The sequence below is a fragment of the Alosa sapidissima genome, chromosome 12 (genome assembly GCF_018492685.1).
Source record: "Alosa sapidissima isolate fAloSap1 chromosome 12, fAloSap1.pri, whole genome shotgun sequence".
Classification (NCBI taxonomy): domain Eukaryota; kingdom Metazoa; phylum Chordata; class Actinopteri; order Clupeiformes; family Clupeidae; genus Alosa; species Alosa sapidissima.
The window spans coordinates 10,146,473-10,169,908 of record NC_055968.1 but is presented as its reverse complement, the minus strand read 5'-3'; the positions used below and the strand labels follow the sequence as shown (position 1 = coordinate 10,169,908).

The following is a 23,436-nucleotide window of genomic DNA, read 5'->3' as shown; positions in this document are numbered from 1 at the left end:
GGGAAACTGGCATTGACGAGGCCCAGAAAACCCAGGGGAGGGTCAGTTCCCCGCCCTGACAAGGGGAGCTGACGCAGAACCGATGCTGCAGGTTCTAATCGAGGGCATGGAAGTCAAATGTTTAGTGGACACAGGGGCAACGTATACTTGCCTTCACCCAAAAGATGCCCAACACCTCCCCAGGTCTTCAGGAAAGTTTATGAAGACAGTGGGTTTTTCGGGAAAAACGCAGCTAATTCCAATGACGGCTCCAGTATCGATCCAAATAGAAGACAAGGAAATCTAGATACCAGTCTTAATAGCAGAACACACACCCGTCAACCTATTGGGACGGGATGCGCTATGCAACCTAAGACTCCAAATTGAATGTTCCCCGACAGGAGTACAGATAACAGGACTGGCAACCCAAATGGCCCTAAGAATAAGTGCCCCATCCCAAACTGAAACTCACCAGGTCTACTGGATTGGACAATTGGAACCAAATGTAGAGCGAGTGGTCTACAACGAGCATGCTTTTCAAATAAGCAACCTGCATGCTCGGTTAAGGGCGCCAAGATGCCCTTTTCACTGTACGATAAAATTCGACCAAACACCAAGCAAAGAAAGAGAGGAGAAATGGAATAAGGAAATGAGTAAGTGGGGACGCATCCCACTCGACATACACGCACTGGTGGTGGCCAAGGAAGGAGTGGCCGCTGAGGTGAAATTTGTGGAAGGATGGGATCTAGGTCTAATCTTCAACATGCCTGAAACAATGCCACACATTACTCTAAGAGTGGCCAGAGGTCACAGAGCAAGAGAGATGGGCCCAGTGATGCTCGAGGCCAAATGCATCAAGTGGAAAGACACAGGAAATGACCGACTCCAAACGGCTGTCAGTAGAGAAGGAGAGCCAGTGTTCAGGATAAAATTGGACAACCCGGTCACCGTGTGGGGAGTCCCGCAGGTAGTCGAGATCATGGACATAGAACCACAAGAGAAGGAGGAGATACCCTACGCTAAAGGATGTCCGTATGGGAACCAATTCTGCCTCTACCGCCTATTCCCAGGAGCGGGGCGCCGCTGCTGGGACAAAACGAGACATGTACCATTCAGCAAAGAAGACGCGGAATGGAGCACATACATGCGACATCTGTCATGGTGCCCCAAGAAGAGGGCAGCACAACCAGCAATACATTCCCCGGAAGGCCAACAGGGCGGACAAATGGCCTCGGAGGAGGTTCATGACATACCCTACGTTAAGGGATGCCCCTATGGCAACCCATAGTGCATGCATGGCCTGCTGAGAGAAGCAGGATATCGATGCTGGGACAAGAAGAACCATGTGCCCATCAACAAATCTGACCCAGAATGGAAGGAATACAAGAAGTACTACATAGACAATGAGACGGATAAGAAGACGGGGAGGCCGGGACCAACCCCCTGGAAAATGATGATGCTACAAGAGGCGACAGAGACAGGCGCCGAACGAACAGAGAGAATATTGAGAAAAGTGCCGCCTGTGGTATGGTCACAAGGAGATGGTGACATAGGATTAGTAAAGTCAGCAAGCCCTGTGGAGTTCAGATTGAAACCAGGAGCGACGCTGCCTTTCCAGCCACAATACCCCATTTCAGCAGAAGCAGCTGAAGGGATAAGAGGGACAATTGAAGAACTCCTGGGAGCAGGAGTCCTGGAAGAAGTCCCGAGTGCAAGGTGCAACACGCCCATATTTCCTGTGCTAAAGGCAGACGGAGTACGATGGAGAATGGTCCAGGACCTCAGACCTGTCAATGAACGCATTGAGGACTATCCAGCGGACGTCCCACATGCTAACGTACTGATGACTAACATCCCGGCGAGTGCAACAACGTTCTCCGCCATTGACCTGGTTCAAGCGTTTTTCACAATACGGGTGGCCCCCGCAAGTAGGGAGTTTTTCGCATTCAAATATCAGGGCAAGACGTTCCAGTACACAAGGCTCCCACAAGGGTTCAAGCACTCGCCACACATCTTCAACCAGGCGCTCAAGGAGGACTTAAAGCACATCGCGTGCCGGAGCACGATTCTGCAGTATGTTGACGATGTCTTGATATGCTCACCAGACCAGGAAACGTGTGAGAAGGACACGGTCCACGTGCTAACCGTTCTGGCCGAAGGGGGGTACAAAGCATCAAGGAAGAAGCTACAATTCGCACAGCCCCAAGTGCTCTACTTAGGTCGCCGAATTTCACATGGACACAAGGGCATCGCCCCGGAACACATTGAGGCGATTACCAAGGCGCCGAAGCCAAACACAGTGAAGCAAATGATGTCATTCATTGGACTCATAGGTTTCAGTAGTGACTGGGTGGAATGCTATGAGCAAAAGATAGCTCCGCTACGGGCCATGATCGTGCAGGCAGGAACCAGCCATCTGAGGAACCGTCTCACATGGACAGTGGATGGGAACGAGGCGTTTGAGCGTGTGAGCGACCGGGCGGTCACCCCACGTGTTGGATTGTGAGTTCTAGGTGGAGATGGAGAAAACGGCACTTGCAGGAGAGGTTGGATGTAGCTTCTGTTAATTTCAATTATTTATTTTTTCACCATATTCAAAAATAGCAACACTAATAAACAAAATACTTTTCCCTACCAAAAAACAAACAAAGATAGCACAAACAATGCATAGTCCAAAGTATCAGCATAACACATAACTTACTCTGCCTCACAACAGGAGAGTCCTTCACCTACTACGCACCCTTTGGGAACTGAGCTACCCCATTAAATAGCCCCAGCTAGTACTGTCAAATGGGGATAATTGAGGCACACCATTGAGCTAGGGAAGTACTCAGAATAGGGCTCACTAATACATAACAAATCAACATAACAATGATATAGAAAACAACCGAAAAGTATATAATGAACAAAACATATGTCTGTTATAAATATGTACCTAACTACAAGGCATAAAGAAACAAAACAACCAAAAGAATATCCTAAACACCCCTGTAGCATAATGCCCTGCTCCCTACCCCTGCAGAATGTTTTAAAATAACCTGTCCCGGCGCGGAGCGCGCTTCCGCAATGGGACAGTGACAGAGGTCGGAGCGTCAGGAAGTGTTGTGAGTAGATGTATGCGTTAACCAGATTATGGGCACTATACAGACGATATGACCTGGCAAATGGATGACAAGCTAGTGGGTACCACACTATGTATTTGTTACTGACAAGAATGAAGTTGGTAATGACATTGTAATGAGTGAATGAATGAATGAGCGGAATCGCCGCAAACCAAACAATTGGTTTACAGCGTGAACGAACGCCAAACCGGCGGCAAACACCCGACACCAACAATAAAAACCCCCGTACATCTCTTGTATAACCCAAAGCCCACCAAACATGCAACAACACTTAACATCACAAACCAAAACATTTTACATTCAACGAGGGACGCAGTGGGGAACTGTGTGCGTGTGTGTACGAACAAATGAGTCTCTTTCTCTCGTGTCTGCGCTTGCAGGGCAACGCGGATGAGGTAGTGAGAACGATAAAGTTCAGTTTCTCACAGAGCGCATCAAAGGAGAGTTACAGCGAGCACCCGCACTTGCACTGCCGGATTACGGGAGACTCTTCTATCCGTACGTGTCAGTCAGGAAGGAAACAGGGAAAGACGCGTACATGACCGCAATCGTGGCACAGACACAGTGCCATGGACGCGGCAAACAGGCAATAGCCTACTACAGCTCAAAGCTGGACGCGGTGGCCCAAGGCTACCCACCATGCTTACAGGGTCTTGAGGCGGTATATTCGGCATACGTCAAGGCTTCCAACATTACCATGGGATGGCCAGTAGTGATATACACCAGTCACGCAATAGCGCAGTTGGTGGAACAAGGGAAATTCTGCGTGACGCCTCAGCGGCAGTTGAGATACTACAATCTGTCACTCTGCCCAGATGTCACTATAAAGGCATGTGACACAGCAGGAAATCCGGCGGATCTCATCCCACTTGATTACGAGGGCGAGCCTCATGACTGTGTGGCTGACTCAATCGCCTTCTCCAAACTGAGGGAAGACCTGCAGAGTGAGCCACTGGGACAAGGAGTCACCTACTTTGTGGATGGCTCTAGCCACAACTATGATAACAAAACGCATGCAGGCTTTGGCGTAGTACGGATGACAGGTCCAGAAACGTTTGTGACAGTTATGAGTGAGCCATGCACACAACCATGTTCAGCGCAATTAGCTGAGTTAAAAGCGCTGACAGCAGCATGCTCTTTAGCGGAAGGACAGGATGCAACCGTACACACAGACAGCGCCTATGCCCACAACGTCTGCCATGTGCATGGGGCCCAATGGAAGCAAAGGGGCTTCAAGAAATCGGATGGGAGCCCAATCCAACACCTAGAGCAAATTCAGTTATTGTTAGCGGCTATGATGCGTCCAAAGACACTGGCGATATGCAAGTGCAAAGCACACTGTAAGGGACAGGACTATATCACCCTGGGCAACGCACAGGCAGATGAGGCAGCAAAGGAAGCAGCACTGGAGGCCAGGAAGTTGAACAAAGCCCCACGCTCCCCGCAAGATAACGAGCCACACAAAATACTGCTCAACAGGGCGGTGCACAGTATGCCTTGCCCTACCAAATGCCCCTACCCCCACAATGCATGCATGTGGTGCTCTCAGTGGTGTGATGACGACCACGAGCACCAAATAGATCCTATTTGTTGCGCACTATGTCAGAGAGCTAGTCGTCCCGAGTGCGGGGACAAGCCCTGTGAGGCTAGGTACCCGCCTAAAATAATTGACCGCTACTTTGCAGAAACCGATACAGCAATACAGGCCCCAGTGGTCCGAACCTTGCCTGACGGACGAACGCTTAGGATCCTAGACCCCGTTCAACCCCTAGTCGATGGACGAACAGTTCAAATCATAGATCCTCACCTCCAGCTTAGCGCCATTAAAGATGCCCAAAACACGGCACCAAATGCCGAAAAATTGTTGTGGGAAGAGAGGGGCGCGTCAAAAGGCAGGAATGGGGTGTGGAGAAGCCATGATGGCAGGGTAGTGGCCCCAAGTCGGCTCCTTGATCTCCTTATCCATGATGTGCATGATGTGGATCATTGCGCAAGGGGGGAGGTCAAGCGGCAGATACTTGACAAAGGGTTCTGGGCCCCACATCTCCAAGATCGCATCAATCACGTGTTAAGAAATTGCCACACCTGTGCCACACACAATTACAGAAACAACATAACGATAGGCATAGGGCCACGGCCCCTGGGACACGTGCCACTCCCAGAGGGACCGTTCAAACACCTGGTAATGGATTATATCGACATGGGTCGAACGGTGAACGCATACAAACACGTACTGGTGATAATATGTCGCTACTCACGATGGGTAGAAGCCTGTCCAAGCCGGGGGCAAGACGAAAAAACGGTGATTGAATTCCTGGCAAGGGAAGTGATACCCAGGTTCGGGATTCCGGAAATAATCAGCAGCGACAATGGTCGAGCGTTTACGGCTAACACATGGAAAAAGATTGCACAGGCATTGTGCATCAAAACTCGGTTCGGTTGTGTTTACCACCCCCAGAGTCAGGGGATGGTCGAAAGAGCGAACGGAACGCTGAAAAATAAGATTGCAAAAATCTGCCAAAGTGCGCACGACGATCCAAACTTACCAAACCTAAATTGGGTTGACGCGCTACCAATCGCGCTGATGAAAATGTGTTGTGAAAAGAATCGAACCACGCATCTGACCCCACACGAAATGGTGACGGGGCGGGCAATGCCCACACCACGGTTCAGAGGGGATCAAAGACCCCCGTTGGAAATTCTAGAGCAGGAAGTGAGCAGTTATATTAAACAGCTTTCTCAAGTTCACAGGGCAGTTTTCAAGGAGCAGAAGAGAAGAGAGAGAGCGCGGGAGCGGAGGACCGAGCCAGGACCGATCCAAGTGGGAGACTGGGTGTACCTGAGGGTGTTTAAGAGGTCGTGTCTCGACCCCAGGGCAGAGGGGCCCTACAGAGTGACCCAGGCTACCCCCCGGGCGGTAAGAGTGCAAGGATCAGATTTGTGGTATCACCTTAACTCTTGTTACAGGGCGGTGCCACCAGAAGGAGCGAGAGGTCCAGAGGAGTCGGAGGACGATGACGGGGACCAGAGCCCGCCAGGACCCCCACCAGACTCCCCTGGGGAGGATGATGGTGGTGGGGAACCCCGGGGAGGGCCGAGTACGAGTAGGAGTACGAGGCGGAGGATACTGCTGGCTCCTGCTGATGGCCCTGGGTGCAATGTACCTGGGGTGCCTGCTGTTCTCCCTCCCCTATCTGTGCTTACAGGTGCTGGTGATGCTGGGACCGAGCCAAGCTCGAGGAGAGGGAGGTGGCGTTCACCTGAGGTTGAGACCACTCCCGAATCCCAGGTATTCGGACCTGCCCCAGCCACAGCCCCAACCAGCGATGACCCACCAGCCAGCCCTACAACCAGCTCTCACACCACGGCCGCGCCCGACCTCACAGGAAGTGACTCCGAAGAAACGCCGGGGCCGGAAGAAGAAGCACCGCCACCGCCACATCTGCAAGGGTACGACACCATCTGTATTGGGGACCTCCTCGGCGACTGGAACTACCCCTATCCAACCGACGCCGCCGCCGCCGACCCAAGGCCGTCTACCGAGGACGAGTTTGCCGAAGCCCAAGACTTCGTCGACTCCCTCAGGCGTCACCGGCCTCCGAGTCTTCTTACGCCTCCCCCCCGGACGCCGCCTCAACAAGGCCCGCGGCTTCTGGCGGAGAGGCCGACGGATTCAGAGCACACCACGGGCGGCCCCCACTCCGGGGGCGACCGCCCAGGGACAAGCCAGGAGACAAGACAGATACTCCAAGGGATCAACTGGGACGATTCCCCCGGTGCTCATTGGACTGGAGGCTTCGAAGAGGCTTCCCAGAGGACGACGAAAGCGGCAGAGGGGGTACAGACTGCCACCCCCAATGACGCTCTGCGAGGGGACGGAAAGGAGTTGCTCGACGACAGTGCCCTGGACACAGACAATGTTTTGTATATAGAAGAACCAAGAAATAACATGTACATATTAGAGTCAGAGGCATCGGGGGGTGAGGAGAACGCCCCGGTGTCGGACAGTGCAATGACTCAGGATGATGACGCGAGTGAGAGGGTGAAGAGCACAATCATGCCTTCCAGAGTCGTGACGGAGGACTTGTCCGGTAGAGCTCAGGCCAAGGAAAGGAAAAAGAGATCAGCCGACATGCTGAGTGCCTGGGAAGACAATTCATGGATGCAATGGGCTAAATACACGGCGAAAGCAATACACCCAGGAGGGGGTTGCTATGTATGTTCGGCAGTAAGGCCAAAACTGACGATACTGCCGGCACCAGGAACCGGAGAAGAAGATGCTGCATTCCGGGAGTCGGGAGAACAGCTTAAGAAGGACATGTTTTCCCCATTCGGATGCTTTGTGCGGCTAGGAAACGAACATGCAAGGACTGTTTGGACTAGTTTCGGCCGATCACAGTCAGGACAGAGGGAAGAAAGACATGCATCACAGGAAAACGAGGCAAGGTGTGATAAGGATTACCCCGGCATGGGAACTAGGGTGACGAAGAAGACCATCAAGATCTATGAGATACCGGAGGATACAGGGTTTGAGTGCTTTGAAACGCCCGTCAAACCGCCCTCAACTGACCTTAATGTAGGGACCAGGAAGTTGAAAGAAGTAGGAACATTTGAAGGACATTGTGCAGCAAAGTGGATCAGTCTCGGTCACTCCTTTTTCTATCTGGCGGCGAGAAGTGAGAAAGGAGAGGAACTAGGAATCCCGGTGAACAAAACGGTGGTGGTTCTCCCAGATGAGCAGAATGTTCCCCTGGCGGACGTATGGTGGGCATGTGGAAGAAGATGGGGACTACGAAACACCTTTCCAAAGGGTTGGAGAGGGACATGTGCCAGGGTGATCTTAGCCCAACAAACCCACATAGTTCCCTGGTTGGAACGCAATGCAACATCGGAACACAACTCGACCAGCCGGGAGGATGACAAGCAGACGCCCGAAAAGGGGAATCTGAAGAGACGCTGACAACGGGATATACATGGACGTGTTTGGACAGCCCCACGGCGTTCCGAAGCAGTTCAAGGCGCGAGACGAGATACTCGCCGGATTTGAAGCTGCCCTTCCTGTCTACGGAGCATCTGTAGGAATCGTAAAGAATGTACAATGGATCAACTACATCCACTACAACGCCCTGCGATTTATGAACGCCACCATAGCAGCATTCAGTGCAATGGACAGGAGGCTGAATGCAACCACAAAGATGGCGATGGAAACCAGGATTGCGGTGGACTGGATACTGGCAAAGGAAGGTGGAGTGTGCGCGATCGTTGGAACAGACTCGTGCTGTACGTACATCCCAGGCGAGGGCGAGGACATGGACGAGTTTACGCGCGCAATGAACCGACTCAGAGCCATAAACAAGGAAGCCCATGAGAACTCTGGAAAAGGACTGTCATTTGACGGAGTTCCAGACGTTTCAGGAATTTTCGCCCCTATCACTCAATGGCTGACGGACACTTTTGGGTCATGGGGGGGGTAAAATTGTGGCATTTCTTGGGAAAATACTGTTGGGAGCAGTTCTGGTTGTAGGAATGTTTTGCTGTGCCACTCAATGTTGCGGGAAGGTTTGCTCCAGGGTAGTAGCACGACAGTTAGTGGTCCACCATGTAATGATGCCATGGGAGGGGGAGGATGAGAGTGAAAGTATTCCCTTGATGCAGACCAATGTGGATAATATAATGGAAAAGGAGTTCGGGGAGCGATCACTGGAGGAGGGGGAACCTCCTCCTCTGATCATTTACGAGTAGGGATGGGGTCCTGCGAGTCGCCCATCTCTACGCATATGCTGACTTACACTCACATATACACGGTACTGATGAATAACTCACACGACACATGCCTGCACGCCCAGGTGACAGAGTAGAAAGTGTGGAATCACGGGCTGTGACCTGACGCGGATGGGTCGCCTTAAGCAATCTTGGTTAATTTTGATGTAGACGGTAACTTTAGGATTATAGAGGATTAGCCCTCAACTGCAAGGCCATCCAAAATTGGATAGATGTAAGCTTGCTACTAGTAGTGCTCACCTCGCCCCAACTTACCGTACGTCGGGCCTGGCCCGCCTAGTGGTGCGGCAGGTGTGTGGCGCGGTCAGTGCTCGAGGACGGGTACGACCCCATTGGCCAGCAGGGGCAACCTAAGGCAGAGCATGGCGGCCCGTCCCCTCGGTGTAGCGCACATGCGGCCGGTGCGCTCACCCGTTCTCACGCTAGTGTGAATGCCCGGAGGACTCCGGAGGAAAAAGGGGATGATGTTGCGAGTAACAAAGGGGGGGGCGGGTGTGGCATAAAGGCCAGAATGGGGCCATATATACCTTTATATACTCTATGCAGGCTTACTTAAGGAGCTATATACCTGGAAGGAGGATGGGTGAGTGACGATGAGGATCATGAAGTTGTTATGTAACTCCGATTTGGCACCGATGGCCGTTGCATGAAATTTCTTTTATGCTCAAAGTGACCAGCGCATTGGCCGCTTTGGGGACAAATCCGTCTCGGGTCCTAGCCATACGTTCATAACAAGGAATTGGTCGTTCTGTCACGTGATCTGGGCGTCCAGGGTTTGCTTACTGATGTCATATTACTCACATATAATGCCGCAATATATTCTTATTAGTTCTGACACAAGATTTTGCGTACGCTATGAGGTTTGTAGTAGTCATAGGTACTATTCCCCTGTAAACTCGCTCATGTGCATATAGCCTGAGGTGTCATGACAATATACGGGGTTATGACACACTCCTGTGTTTAAATATTGCTTATGCTACATAGTGAGGCTGATTCAGCCTCAAAGGGGGAAATATGTGGTGATTTTATCTAGACATAATAACTTGTGTGTGTGTGTGTGTATGCTGGTTTATTAGAAACATTCCATCTTATATAAGGATATTGTTTATGCAACTGTTATGCAACATTTACTGGAAGTCATGAGACTGAGCGGTCAGAGACTAAGAGTGAAACTGAGGAGGAATGGCAGTGAAAGTAAAACCAAACAGGGCTTAGAAGAAGTGGAGGGGTTTACAAGAAAAGGAGGCAGAACCAAAAGTGAAAGTACACATAGAACCAAAACAAACGCATACTCTGCCTGGCAACAGATTACACATAGGACCTGGTCACATGTATTCTGCCTAGTAACACACATTTTTTAATGTTTAAATGAGAAGGGTTTTCCACCAATATCTCAAGTCCCAAAACGTTCTGATTGGCTAAAAAGGGCCTGGTGACGTTCCTGAGGATAGGAACGCCTCCCAGGCCCCTGAGAGCATAAAAGAAAGAGCTCAGACACACTCAGATCAGATCTCATCGGGGTAGCAGCTGCCACTCATCACTCTATTGCCTGACGGTCCAGTCCTGACGCTGTTTGGATTGGATTATCACTGCAATACGGTGAATAAAGGATCAACAGTCTTCTCTCGTCTTGGTGTTCTCCTTCGGGTCTTTGACATCAGAGTGCTAGTTGGATTGGAGGTTCGGGAAAGTGGATAGTTTTTCCACGACACATACTTCTTAATTTTGGTGTACGAAAAAAAGGAAATAGCAACTTATTCTATTTCTAACAGGTGAATATCGTAGCAAATAGTAGCCTATGGCGATGGATTTATTTCACTCATCTCGCTGAAATGAACGTAGAATGTGGCCTGTTGCGCAAATAAATTAATTAGGCAGATGATCTGCATCTCCGTTAACCGAAAGTTATCATCTCTATTGTTGACGTGAAATGTGTCCATAGTGTCAGTGAAGTGATAACATTATGCAGTTGTAGGTAGCCAGTGTTTACGTCACGGGAGTCAGAAAGAAGCTACCAAGACGGGCCCTGCTGTTTCTGTCCCTCCCAAACTGCGCTAAAATTGTTAAGGCTATTTAACAGCCAGAATTTTTCAAAAATGCCCAGGGGAGGCCCTTTTATGATCCACACTACCTCTTACAAAATAGGTCTACTCCAACATCCATCTAGCTCTTGTGAAGTATGAACTTCTACAACACTGCCTATACAATTGTCAGCAGTCAGTAACAGCCTAATGTGACTTAATGGCCTGTGTGATTGGGATGTGGATTGCTCATTTATTATGAGTAGGCCTATAGGCTATGGTATGGCTATGGTATGGTATTCTCTCCGATATAATAAATACAACACATTGGGTTAGGCAAGAAATTTGGCAATACTACTTTCACATAAGTGATGGCACCCCTGCTTGGAGACCGAAGATTGTCCGTTTTGCTTTTAAGGATTTCATCTGCAATGGAAAAAAATGGAACGACATGTAGGCTATGCTTACTTTAGTGCTAGACTTGGACTCGACTTGATCAATAGGGACTCGACTCGGATCAATAGTGACTCGACTCGGACTTGCCCGGATGAGTAGTTGACTCGACTCGGACTTGGAATTTTTTTTTTTAATGACTTGGACTCATGGCCGGATCTAGAATAGGGCTGGGAGGGGCAATGCCCCCCCAAATATTTTTTCTGCCCCACCTAATTGGTCAATTTTAATTGACAGCTATTGAATCTGCCAATCACACTTTTCTAATTCGTCCCGTCTGAATTTCGAGGGTGCTGATTTGCTGGTTGGATAGTATAAATACCAGAGCAGCAGCGTTCCCCTACCATTCCACACTGTGTGCATCACTTGCTGTTTCATACTTCAGTAGAGAGGGCTTAGCTATATTTCCATAAAGGTTATAGGCTACTATGTAATATAGATTCTTGTTGCTGGTTTAAATAAAGACCTTTAACTGTAGTATTAGTGTTTGTATTATTCTCGTTTTGAATAAGGTTTGTTTTTAGCTAATGTGCATGTTAGCTTTCTAAGGTGATCTAGCCAGTTAGTTTGTTAACATTGGTTATTCCTTAACTGTGTTATAAGCAGGGTGGGAATTTTACGGCGGCCATGTCGTTGTCCCTTGCGTTGGCCGTGATGTCCCTTTGAAAATCGGAGGTTCACAGGCCACTGTGGGTCTGTGGCCTTGGTGCCCCTTTCTGTCTATATTCTGCTTTGCATCCGACTAGCGATTTTTATTTAGCCTATGGCCTGTCAAATTAAGCTTTGCATTCACAACGCAAATTAATTTAGCCTGTCTTTTAGCAGTGGAGAATGTGACAGCGCACGGCAAGAAAGAAAGTGCAAGCGCAAGTTGTTGTGGTAAACGGTTCGCGAGAAAAGTAACTTTAATTTATTCATGTTACATTTTGCTCCCATCTCCCTCCCATTCATCTCGGTGGAATACTTCACGAATTTTTCCCGAACACATGACAAACTATCAGAAGAAACAGCAGACCTTACCGAATACAAAGGTGGATAGCATTCCCCTGTACAGGTAGCCATTCCAGAGTAATCCGGTTTTACATTTGCAGCCATGTCTAAATGCATGTCTCCAACTTTGGGCTTCAGGTTTCACAGTGTGTTTAAATTGTTCAATACATGATTTCATAACAGGCCAAATACAAAATAAATGTTACAATTATCGCCTAGATATCTGTAAATATTAAAATTAGCTGACTAAGAGTTTGTCAAGTAGCCTTAATGATCACAAAATGCGAAGCATGCATGTAGACTATTTGAGTTTCTTAAAGCTGAAATGTGCTTAAATTGTTCAATACATGATTTCATAACAGGCCACATAGAAAATAAATGTTAAATATAGCCTAGATATCTGTAAATATTAAAATCAGTTCTATGATTAACAGTTCTATGTAATATGTCATGTTTGCTATTAAATAAGGTTTTGAGGTGAAAAGTAAGGCATTTGTAGGTGAAACGGAGCGGTTTTGTTGCGTAGTGTAAATGTTGTGTGTGAGCAGCTTAGATCCGGGCCTGCTTGGACTTGACTCGGACATGAACACTGGGGACTCGAACCTGGACTCGGACTCGAGGCATAGTGACTTGACTACAACACTGCTGCACAGTATCCCATTAACTGCATGACAGTGGGCTATTTACAATATTTATTTTATGTAAAGTAGAGTTTGTAAACACGTTATCATCAACTTAATGCACGCACAACTTTTGTTTGAGCAGGAAAGAGAATAACAATGAATGGACGCAGCAACTACAGAAATTGTAGCGAAGGCTTGCTGCTTTCTTTTACCGTCTATGGTTGCTGGTTAACAGCACATAATAAGCTTATTTAAGCAAATTCACAAACTCAAGACTTCAAGGCCATCATGGATAGAAAACGTTTTTTGAAAACAATGAAAGGATGGAGGGAACATAGCAAAGTTTTGGAGTTATTTCAGATGGGCTACAAGGTAGGCAAACCTTTGCGCAGCTGGAGTAATGCTTATAGGCTGATGTTAAAGCGCACACGATACACAACGGTAAATTGGAACAAAACTAAAGGTAACTTTAGCCTTTATAGGGCTGTATAAAGTTGTCCAAATGAATAGGTCGTAATTAGGCATTGTTGTTGTAAAGATATTGCATGTAGATGTACTATATAGGCTACTACAGTTTTAGTTGACCAATGCACAAACAAAGCCGGGAAACAGACAAATATTATCAAGGCTTTGAATGTTTCCATCTGTGCACAGGGTGTCTGTAGATCGGTGTGCATAGCATTTATTTCTGCAGGCCTGTGGCCTGTGGCGGTTCTAGGATTATTCTGAGACAGGGGCCACAAAGGGGCCACATCATACACTGAGGGACCAAGAACCGGTCAACATCCATGCACAGAAAAGCCCTTGTTCAGTAAGGCAGAGGCACGTAGTCTACGTGATATGCAGGACTATACGCAGTATACCCAAAGTCCTTTTAGGCAAGTCCCTCCACTCAACGGCCATATTGCAACACTTTTTGGGCACTCAAGGCTTCACGACACCAATCTTGCTCCAGCGGCAAGTTCACAACACATGACTGGCACGATGTCTTCACATCACACCACATGATTGGCTCAATGTATTCACATGTCGAAGTTTTGCCGGGGAAGGGGTGGGATATGTGTAGACAACGGCGTTACAAACTAGCACCATGCATTTCTATGGAGGATTTTTTGAGTGCTGTGTCTCCTCATCAGAAAGTCTCTGGTATACCCACTTAAAAAGCATCACCATCTCAGTATACCCACTTAAAACAGACAAGGATAGGTATTAATATTTGGGGTTGATCACAGTATACCCACTACAGCTAACTAGACTACACCACAGCAGTAAGGTGCATACATTTCACCAGTCTTACCTTGTTCAAATACTTGAATGCTAAATGCTAAAAAACAAAAAGCCAATACAATTCTTAACAATTTTCCCATTTATTTATAATGTGCATTGAAAACACAATATAAAACTAAAATATAATAGACACTTCAGTGGAAATACATTGATATTTTAAACAGAAATCATACATCATCATACACACATTTTTCGTTCAATTAAACAAGTTTTACTTTAACTCTTTCCCCTTTTGTTGATAAGTGAAACCACTTTCACTGCCAGTTTGCGTACATTAAAACAAACACACACACACAGTACACACACACAGCATGTGAGCATATATTTGAGGGTCTTTTACACAACTACATCATACACAATTTTTTCAACAACTATTTTTACAATGGTTTGATTTGGAATGGTCTTTGAAGCCACCGTCTTGCTTCCAGTTAGAAAAGCCTGATTCTAATTTGAAGACTGACGATGGGTCATTTGAAAGCGAAAAAATTACGGAAGGGGTAGCAAAACACTAAAGATGGAATATTCCTACCATTTGAAGTCTTTGTATCAGAAGTCATTGAGTGGCCTCTTCCTATTTCCGTGCTGCATCTTGCGGAATACCAGTTTAGGAGAGGTTGTACAGAACCATCTGCTCTGGAATGGGAAATGTCTGGAGAGAAGAAAATGAAACAAGTTTGAGTAACTTAATTGTTATTAACTTTCATAACCCACTGTCAACCTGGCGTTTCTAAAATTAATGACAAAATATGCTCACTGTAGTGGCAATAGGAAATAGCATCATACCATTAGGAGCAGCTATGCTTGGTGACTGGTGGTTCTGAAGACTGTGGGTTGAAGTCACCAGCGCCATCCCAGTCTGTAGGTGAAACACAAATGCGTGTCACAAAATCCATGCTTGTATTCAGCATGTCGTCTGGCAACTGTAAAACCAGTTATTACTTTAAAGCTTGAGTGAATAGAGTAGAAAATTTAACCAATTTATCTCAATGAAACTCTCCTTGTCCTAACACTTTGAGACAGAATTCATGCGAAGCCCATGAATCAAATAAACTCAGAATAGTGGTTAATAACTTTGCAATGATAGCTCACATTAACTACAAAAACGTAGCGTTAGCTATTAGGCATGTATTCTCATGTTCATGTTAGCAGCTGCCAAACTTTTTCCTCAAGCAAAAAAAATCGAACGTTATTTACATTTGGTAAGGCCGCACTAGCGCATGTAATATTATTAATTTCGGACCCCAAACAAACAGGATGTCCATTTCTCTGCATTTCATATAACACCATTTCAAACACTTCATACATTACCTTACATAAAATCTATCAGCATGCTAACAATGAATAACAATCAAACCTCAACTCAAGTAACCTAACGTTAAGTTAATGTTAACAGTTCACTGCAAGCTTGCTGCTGCTTCGTAATTTAATTGAAAAACTTAACATATTGGGACAGCAACAAATAAACGTCCCTTTCACATAATGATGATCATAACCAACATAGAGATTTGTGACTCACCAAGAAACTTCTGTAGAGGATGAAACGCTGCCATCGGTTCTTCACGTTAGAATTCTAGCTGATACTTTCGTTAGCCAAATGTATCGATTCTTCACGTTAGCTGATACTTCCGTTAGCCAAATGTATCGTTTCTTCACATTAGCAGAGACACATTAGCCAAATGTATTCTTTCCTTTACAGTTCACTGTGTGCTTTAGCTTTCAGGCTTCATAGGTGCATTACTGCCACCAGTTATTTGGGAATGGAATTGCATCTCTGATCGTCGTTCTCAACAAGTTTGACACTTATTGATGATTGACGGTACAGGGGCCAGTCAGGAGCCAATGAAATTTCAGATGGGGCCCGGGCCCCTGTGGCCCCGCCCCTGGCTGCCAGGGAGCACAATTATGTGCTAAATAGGCACGGTGAAGAAGTGGTTGAAGTACGCTCCGGAGAGAGATGGAGGCGTAGGGAGGCGAAGCAGGCCAGCGCAAGATCAGGTAGATCAGCTAGTCGAGCTTTTTAGAAATCTCCTTAGGCGTATTGCTGGACATATTTTGTAGCCTACCAAATGTTAATGTTTCTCTTTCTTTTCAGGGGCCTTCATGACAAAACAAGACAGGGAACAAAAAATAAACCTACATGGATCCGATGAAACATAAATAAACGAAAATGTGTTTTATAAGATGTTCTGTGTGTTCATTAGTAGGCCTAGCTAGATCTGGCACTCTGCCTTGAAGGAGATAAAGTAAAATGTCTTTGTTATCCTATTGTAAGAGTCATTTCATGATGTCCTGTTGTAGATAAAACAGGAAGTGAAACTGAATGAATCAATCGACCAAAATTCGACCATAATCGCTAGTTGAATAAAGGTTGAAGGGGGGTCGATTCGCTGTCACCAGTCACCCCCTTTTCAACGTTGATTCGACGTGGAACAGTATGAGCAAATTGCCGTCGAATCGACGACAGGTGTTACATGGCAACTGGCTCTCATGTTAACTGGCTACGTTGGTGACGTTTCACGAGTGATGACGTTTCTTTGACAGATGTGGCCGCTTGCAGATTTATCACTTTCTGATGGAAACTGGAGACGAACAAATACAACTATGCATGACATATTTAATTGTCAAAATTGTCTGTAGTACGCTACATGTGTAGCGGGTGTGTACTCTCACTCTTGCGTTGTGTTATATAGACAACGAGGCGTTGACTCTCTCTGGCTACCACAGCCGTTAATTCTGATAGAACAAATGTCTCACAGTCACACACATTTGCCATAGAGAGCTCCAGCACGAGAACAGGCTACTGCAGACTGGTTAACAGTATTTACACAAGACATGAACAAAAGTATGAATCACGAAAATAGACAACTGTACCTGATAGAACAAATGTCTCACAGTCACACACATTTGCCATAGAGAGCTCCAGCTAGCAAAACGAAAACAGAAATGATTCAGTTCACGGTTCGTAAAGTATTACAAAAGTTAAGCTATCGAGCTAGGTTCTAACCAGACTAGCAAGCTAGCACAACGTGGCGAACTATTTCACTTTAAAGCTAAACCAAAAGAAACAAAACAAAATGGTCTCTAATATAAAAATAGAGACCTCCTGTGTGGATTTACTACATGCATACTAGCATATTATTACACTGGACACATTTATTTACGCTATAACAGCGGAGCTCAATATATGCAACTCACCACGAGAACAGGCTACTGCAGACTGGTGATTGTGTGTAAGAACTCACCCTAAACGTCAGCAGAATAGCACCAATAGATGGCGCTCGTGTTACATGAAAAGCCTGTCTCATAGAGAAATTACTAGCTAAATGAAAAGTTACATTTTAATGGCAAGTGGAATTATTTACTCCGCTACACATGCACTGGACCATAAATATGCCACCAAAAAAATAAATACCTAAACAGCCTAATAATAACTCGACGTAGGTATCGAACCTGCTTCCTACATGAAACCTCATACATGATAACCAATCATTTACGCACTTGCGCCACGAACCAGCTGATAAGTTATAGTGAAATTTACTTACTCTATAAAATTAGAAGAAGTCTGCTAATGAGTGTAGCAAGTTAACACGGCTGATGGTGTTGTCTTGCTACAGCAGTTGCCCAAGCCAGTAGGTCTTCAAAGTAGCATGGTTAAGTTTTCAAACATTTCACTGACTGACTGGTCATGCTCTCTGTGGCCACCTAGTATCTGTAGCCTAAATTGAGGAAGCATTGCTGGTCTAAAAATAAATAAATAATAATAAAAAAAAAAGTGTGATGGGGAGGATTGAACCCATGTCGACTGCGTGAAAAAGCAATAATTAAGCATTAACCTGTTGCGCCACAGGAGAAGCACCAAATGTGAGAATTAGGAAATAAAGTATCAAAAAAACATCAAACCCATGTTTACATGTCAACAACATTAACGTTAATAGCCTATAAGCCTAAGAGTTTTGACTCTCCCTGTGCGCAAATTTTGTGTAAAATATGGACACGTTATAGACTTCTCCTGCCCATTGCAGTGTGCGTTTCAATGCCTGTGTTTCATGAACTGAATTCTTAAAATAATAGGCTGGACAAAAGGATACACAATTAGGCAACACATTTGTATTTGATTTATTTGCTGTCGTTCACGTGGCTCTACAGACACTTCAGGTAGGGGCGGCCACAGCCTAACCTCAGTGAAACGTTTGTAAAACTTAACCATGATGCTTTGAAGGCCTACTAAATGGCTTGGGCAACGGTAGCATGATAACATGGTAGCCTGAAAACATGAACAGCTATGTTAACTTGTTACAATTATAATAACGTTAGCTGACTTCTTTTAATCATACAACTAAAGTCAGAAATGTGCAGTGCATATTGATAGATAAAATATTATACTAAATCAAATAATATTTAATTATATTAAATGATGCAAGTTAAAAGGCAGAAGTGAATCTATGACATTAAAATTAGGAGTTTATTTACAAAATATATCAGTGAGAAAAATCTGTTGACAGTCCCTCCAGCCAAAATCATATCAAAATAGAATATTCAAAATATTCACAGTATACAATAAAAGATGGCAAGTTATACCTCTATTCAGAGGCAAAGTAACATTATTTGAAAATTAGGTTTTGGGTCTAGACATTATTTCACAATAAATCAATATAAAAGTTTCACTAAATAACCTGTTAAAAGTCCAGTTACAATTAAAAACATGTAAAAACGCATGATAAAACATGTACATTTTTTCTGTTATCAAATACATTTTGTGTGCATGTTTTGCATTGGGAATCATTACATTCCTCTCGAATCCACATTAGACATTAAGGCTGTCCCATCATGCAGGCCTTCTATATTTGAGAACGTGAATTTGTGTGACCTTGTGTGCGTTTGTGGTAGTGTGCTACGTTGCGCATGGTGACAAAGGTGAGGTACGTTCCTGCTGCGTAGAGAATAGCTGTGATGAGTCCGAACAGGGCCACAGCCGCATCACCCCCGCCGACATTGCAGTTCATATAGGTTAAGCCACGCCCTGCGTAGAGCCGCTCACGACGCTGACACACATCCGTCGCATTGACTTTGATCACAAAGTGCAGGTACAGCCCCACGGCTACCACATAGGCTACACCCCCTATGAGCTGGAATAGAAACTGGCTAACCAGCAGCTTCTTCCCCAGTAGGTAGGCGGGCTTTGACCCCGAGACCACAAACAGGAGGGAGAGGACACCCATGGTGAGGCTGAAGGCCACGCCCCCATACACTCCAGGTGCGCGCATTTGGCTGAACTGCATGTCGAGGTCGCGGACCTGCTGAAGCTCTGTGCCCTGAAAGGGGATCTGGGCGTCGATGCTGAAGCCGCCTCCGGACAGGCCCGCTGAAGAGAAGCCGGACATGGAGAGGTGCGCGGCCACAACACACACCAGGACCAGCGCATTAGTCAGGACGGCACAGATCAGCACTATACCTGCAAGACACACAAACAAGCAAAACACACAAGGATGTAAGTCCATACACTGTAGATCAACATAATAAAACACAACTTAGCACTTGATTTTTCCCATTTTGAAAATCAAACAATACACACATACACACACAAAGTACTTGACCCAAGTTGTAAAATTATCTTTTGCCAGTCTTACGGCTGCTAGCATGGCCAAGATGTGCCGCTCCTCGCCCTGATCCAGGGGTCTGGGTTAATCTCTTTCCAATGATTAACTAAAATCTGTGTGAGCAGTCAGAAAGACTGTGTCTAGAAAATATGAGTGGAGAATAAGTGGACAATATGTATATAATGAGGCACAAAGGTTTTGCTAATGAAGAGCCTGCTTGTGGGCTTCTTCCATTACCAATTTGAGAGGACCCCTCTTATGAGATGCTTGTGATATTAAAGGTAAAGTCAGCGATTTGTTTGTGTTTATATTTATTTTTTATTAGCAGACGCTTTTGTCCAAAATATCATACATTACATTTGAACCAAGGACCAAAGGAAACACGCCAGAGAGGTAGCTCACCCCTACCTTCAGTATTCCTAAACAGACAGCTCACCCCCACCTTCAGTATTCCCAGAGAAACTCCACAAAAAGTTCAGTTTTTGTTAGGGGGTGCCCCTACCCTGGAAATCCAGAGTTCTCACGAGAGCTAAATTTTAATTTGCTCAGCGAGTGACTCTGGCGACCAGTAATGATGCTCATTACTTATGCCCATGTAACCGAGCTGCACCAATCACAATGGTGTATGATATAGGTGGGCCAGAGGCGAGCTAAACAGATGACAACAGCGCTGCGATGTCGATGTCCGGAAACATTGGTCGTAGTGTTATCGAATTGCGTTGACGTCCGGAATCGGTCAGTAAACATTGGTCTTAGTGTTATCCAATTGTGTGCAGTGATATTTTCAAACGCATGCTTGTTGCAGCCCCTCAAGTTGGGCCATTTTCATTACTCGTAGCCAGACCCTTAATCTTTCGGATTGGGTCTGGTCCTCCAGGCTAGGCTGCTCCTACTTTGTTTCTTTCCCGTTTTCGGAGCCTGCGTTGCCTACAGAGATCGTTTTTTACAGTGTACTCACGGAATGGGCGGCTAGCGGTCCTGAAGAAATGATTGCTGAATGTGACAAAACATTTAGGCTTGAAATTGCGTAAAATCGCTGACTGCACCTTTAATTTCACATACATTCCTTCAAGGCAAAAATCCTTCAAGATTTGACAGGTTAAAAAAAATGTTTACATTCGTGGTGGTCGTAATCCTTTTCTAATCAAATCTGGCGATGGAACACCCTTTTTGCTTTTCTGGATGACTGTATGTCCATGTCTGTGTGATGTCAACCAAGGAAGACTAAAAGGCCTTTCATACTCGATGAAAACATTGCAGCTCATAGTAGTGCCTACAACAATAGGCCGGCTTTGTGTCAGGGCATAACACTGTTCACAACTCAGTGAGCATTTGATAATATGCATACATTACTGAGGCAAAGCTTAGCTGTGAAACCAGTTTGACGAGATGAACTGTCAGGGATGGACTCAGGTGCAGAATCAGGGGAAGTGGCCGGACAAGTGAAACTTATTCAGTACAGAATCATAAAACCATTCTTTTAATATGGCAATTATTTACAAACATGTCTTCCTAATAATTTAAATATGTTATTTTTTAGATTTCATTTTTTTTTGGGGGGGGGGGGGGTGTTAAGACCTTAGAAATGGCAGTATCCTCAACCATCTATGCTACACTGGTGTCAAAACACAACAGTCTTTGGCATCATTGCCTAAATCACTCAATCACAACTCACTGGTCATTTGGATTCTTCTCAGTTGAATATTTTTAACTATTTACACTTGAATACTTTGATAGGTAAAAACACAGATAAAGCGTCTTACCTCTCCTCGAACATATGTTAGTGCACTTGGATCCATGGTGCTCTTCTTGAGGTGTGGATCTGTGTGTTTGTCTCAGAGGTGGTGGTGAGCGGTCATAGTAGGGAGGCTGTGATGAACTGAGAATTTGTGGAGGGCCAGGAGAGGAAGGAAGACCATGTGCATAAGGTAAGAGCAAGAAAATTGGTGTCAGACTGAAATATAAGCAATGTTGATGCTTCCAAAATATAGTTACTCAACTGACAAACTGAAAAATAATTTGTTTGCATTTACACTATAGACTATAACATATTACAGTATATATATATATATATATATATACACACAGTATTACTGTATGCAATCCCCACATAAATTCCACAGAATAGGCTACCACTCCTGTAATGACAGAGCATCATTTAAACACACACGCACGAACACACCGCTGAATCTTTCTTTGATGATAACGCACCTGTCGCTAGGTGGTGGTCTGTCTTCATAGTAGTCCCTCCTGCCTCGACCCTCTCGGTTGTCTCGGGGTACTCCTCCGGTGCGCTCACCGTTACGCTCACGGTCCCTTTGCCCCCGGTGAGTCCTGGGTGGATGGCTCATGTCTTAATTATGGAAAGTCAAATTAGACAAGTGCTCACGTGACAGAAACTGAGGTTCAGTTTCCTTATTTTTGTGGCAGTTTCAGGTTGTTCAGTCGGAATCCTGTTATAGGCTACTACATTTACAATCAGTCCATCAACAAAATAACAAGCAAGCGAAGCATAGTAGCCTCACCCAAACATGATAACGAACAAAATCACTGGGTGCAGTGTCTAGTAGGCTAAACTACGACAAAACAAATGTTGCTATCATGCTTTTGTTAAAAAAAACAAGTCACGCTAGGCCATCACCACTAGTATAGGTAATACTTGCCAGAATCGCCAAGATATCAACGGGCTGTTTATTTAGCCTATTATTGGCCTGATACAGTTGTGATAAATGTTTCAGGTTTAAAGAATAGTCATACAACTTCACTTACTCTTATCTCTGTGGACATTGGTTTCAGAATGTTGATAAGACTTTCTTCTGTGCTTTGCTGTTTCCGCGTTTTGACTGACCTCAGTCTCGCGATTACCTGCTCCACCTAAGGAGGCGGAGTCCAGGTGCTTTGAGAGAGGAGCGGCGGACGTTTGATTACGCAGTCCGCAATCTCTGGTTTCGGTAGAGAGTCCTATTCGAGCTGAAGATCTCTTAAGTGGGCAGTGTGAGGCGGAGGCTTTGTTTGTTGCCACTGGCGCTGTGGTCGAGGGGAGGCGGACTTCTGTGTTGATTTCGGGGATGCGTCTCCTGCGTAAACCGGCTGGGCACCAATTCATTGGCGGGAAGCCGGGAGGAATGTGGCTGCGACAGATAAATGAGGCTATTTAAATGCAAGTCAGTTGGCGCTGGTTCAAGACAGGCCGTGCACATTTTTAACCCCCATGTTCCACTCGCGCCCTGTTGTGCACATGCTCAAAGACGTATTCATAATGGCTACACAAAGCTACCACTGCTTCACTTATTATTTTGCTCTCATGTGCCCAGTGTTAAGTTCAGTCACCACTCCTGGACTTATTTTATGGCAAAGTACGTTGTCATGATTTTGACAAGTTAAACACATGAAACTGTTCATGACCAGATGAGTCTAGTTATAGACTTAAGTGTTCAGTCTGTGGAACACAGCTCTGGTAGCCAGACGAGCCAATTACATTTGCTTCCGTTAGGGTGCGTCTAGATTTCTAGGCTACAACCTATGGTATTGGCAAATCCATGATGGTTAAATCAAGCGCTAATTGGTTAATTGATGCGTTCCA

At 45.7% G+C, this 23,436-nt stretch overlaps 2 protein-coding genes and 1 long non-coding RNA gene across 3 annotated transcripts; 1 reads left to right on the top strand and 2 right to left on the bottom strand.

Annotated features, from left to right (window-relative positions):
• Positions 1-409: 409 nt before the first annotated feature.
• On the top strand, positions 410-1,267 carry LOC121677924. Its single transcript, XM_042057082.1, has 2 exons — positions 410-1,158; positions 1,192-1,267. The coding sequence occupies exons 1-2, from the start codon at positions 410-412 to the stop codon at positions 1,265-1,267; spliced, it is 825 nt and encodes a 274-aa protein (XP_041913016.1).
• Positions 1,268-18,981: 17,714 nt separating this feature from the next.
• si:ch211-191a24.4 (uncharacterized protein LOC100150331 homolog) lies at positions 18,982-23,272 on the bottom strand. The gene is made up of 4 exons (XM_042111610.1): positions 22,623-23,272; positions 22,065-22,206; positions 21,617-21,732; positions 18,982-19,708 (listed from the first exon to the last, which is right to left on the bottom strand). Exons 1-4 carry the CDS (start codon positions 22,957-22,959, stop codon positions 19,095-19,097), a joined length of 1,209 nt encoding a protein of 402 aa, XP_041967544.1. The 5' UTR covers positions 22,960-23,272; the 3' UTR covers positions 18,982-19,094.
• On the bottom strand, positions 19,870-20,413 carry LOC121724807. Its single transcript, XR_006035308.1, has 2 exons — positions 20,296-20,413; positions 19,870-20,261 (listed from the first exon to the last, which is right to left on the bottom strand). It is a non-coding gene; the product is annotated as an uncharacterized LOC121724807 (long non-coding RNA).
• Positions 23,273-23,436: the final 164 nt, after the last annotated feature.

What these genes read in the sequence shown, in the direction of transcription:
- LOC121677924 (XM_042057082.1), top strand. Translation starts at nt 410, where the DNA reads ATGGCCCTAAGAATAAGTGCCCCATCCCAAACTGAAACTCACCAGGTC. An exon ending in TGGTGCCCCAAGAAGAGGGC is followed by an intron (nt 1,159 to 1,191) that starts AGCACAACCAGC and finishes CCCGGAAGGCCA; the next exon opens with ACAGGGCGGACAAATGGCCT.
- si:ch211-191a24.4 (XM_042111610.1), bottom strand. Translation starts at nt 22,959, where the DNA reads ATGAATTGGTGCCCAGCCGGTTTACGCAGGAGACGCATCCCCGAAATC. An exon ending in CAATGTCCACAGAGATAAGA is followed by an intron (nt 22,207 to 22,622) that starts GTAAGTGAAGTT and finishes TCCATAATTAAG; the next exon opens with ACATGAGCCATCCACCCAGG. An exon ending in AGACCACCACCTAGCGACAG is followed by an intron (nt 21,733 to 22,064) that starts GTGCGTTATCAT and finishes ACAAATTCTCAG; the next exon opens with TTCATCACAGCCTCCCTACT.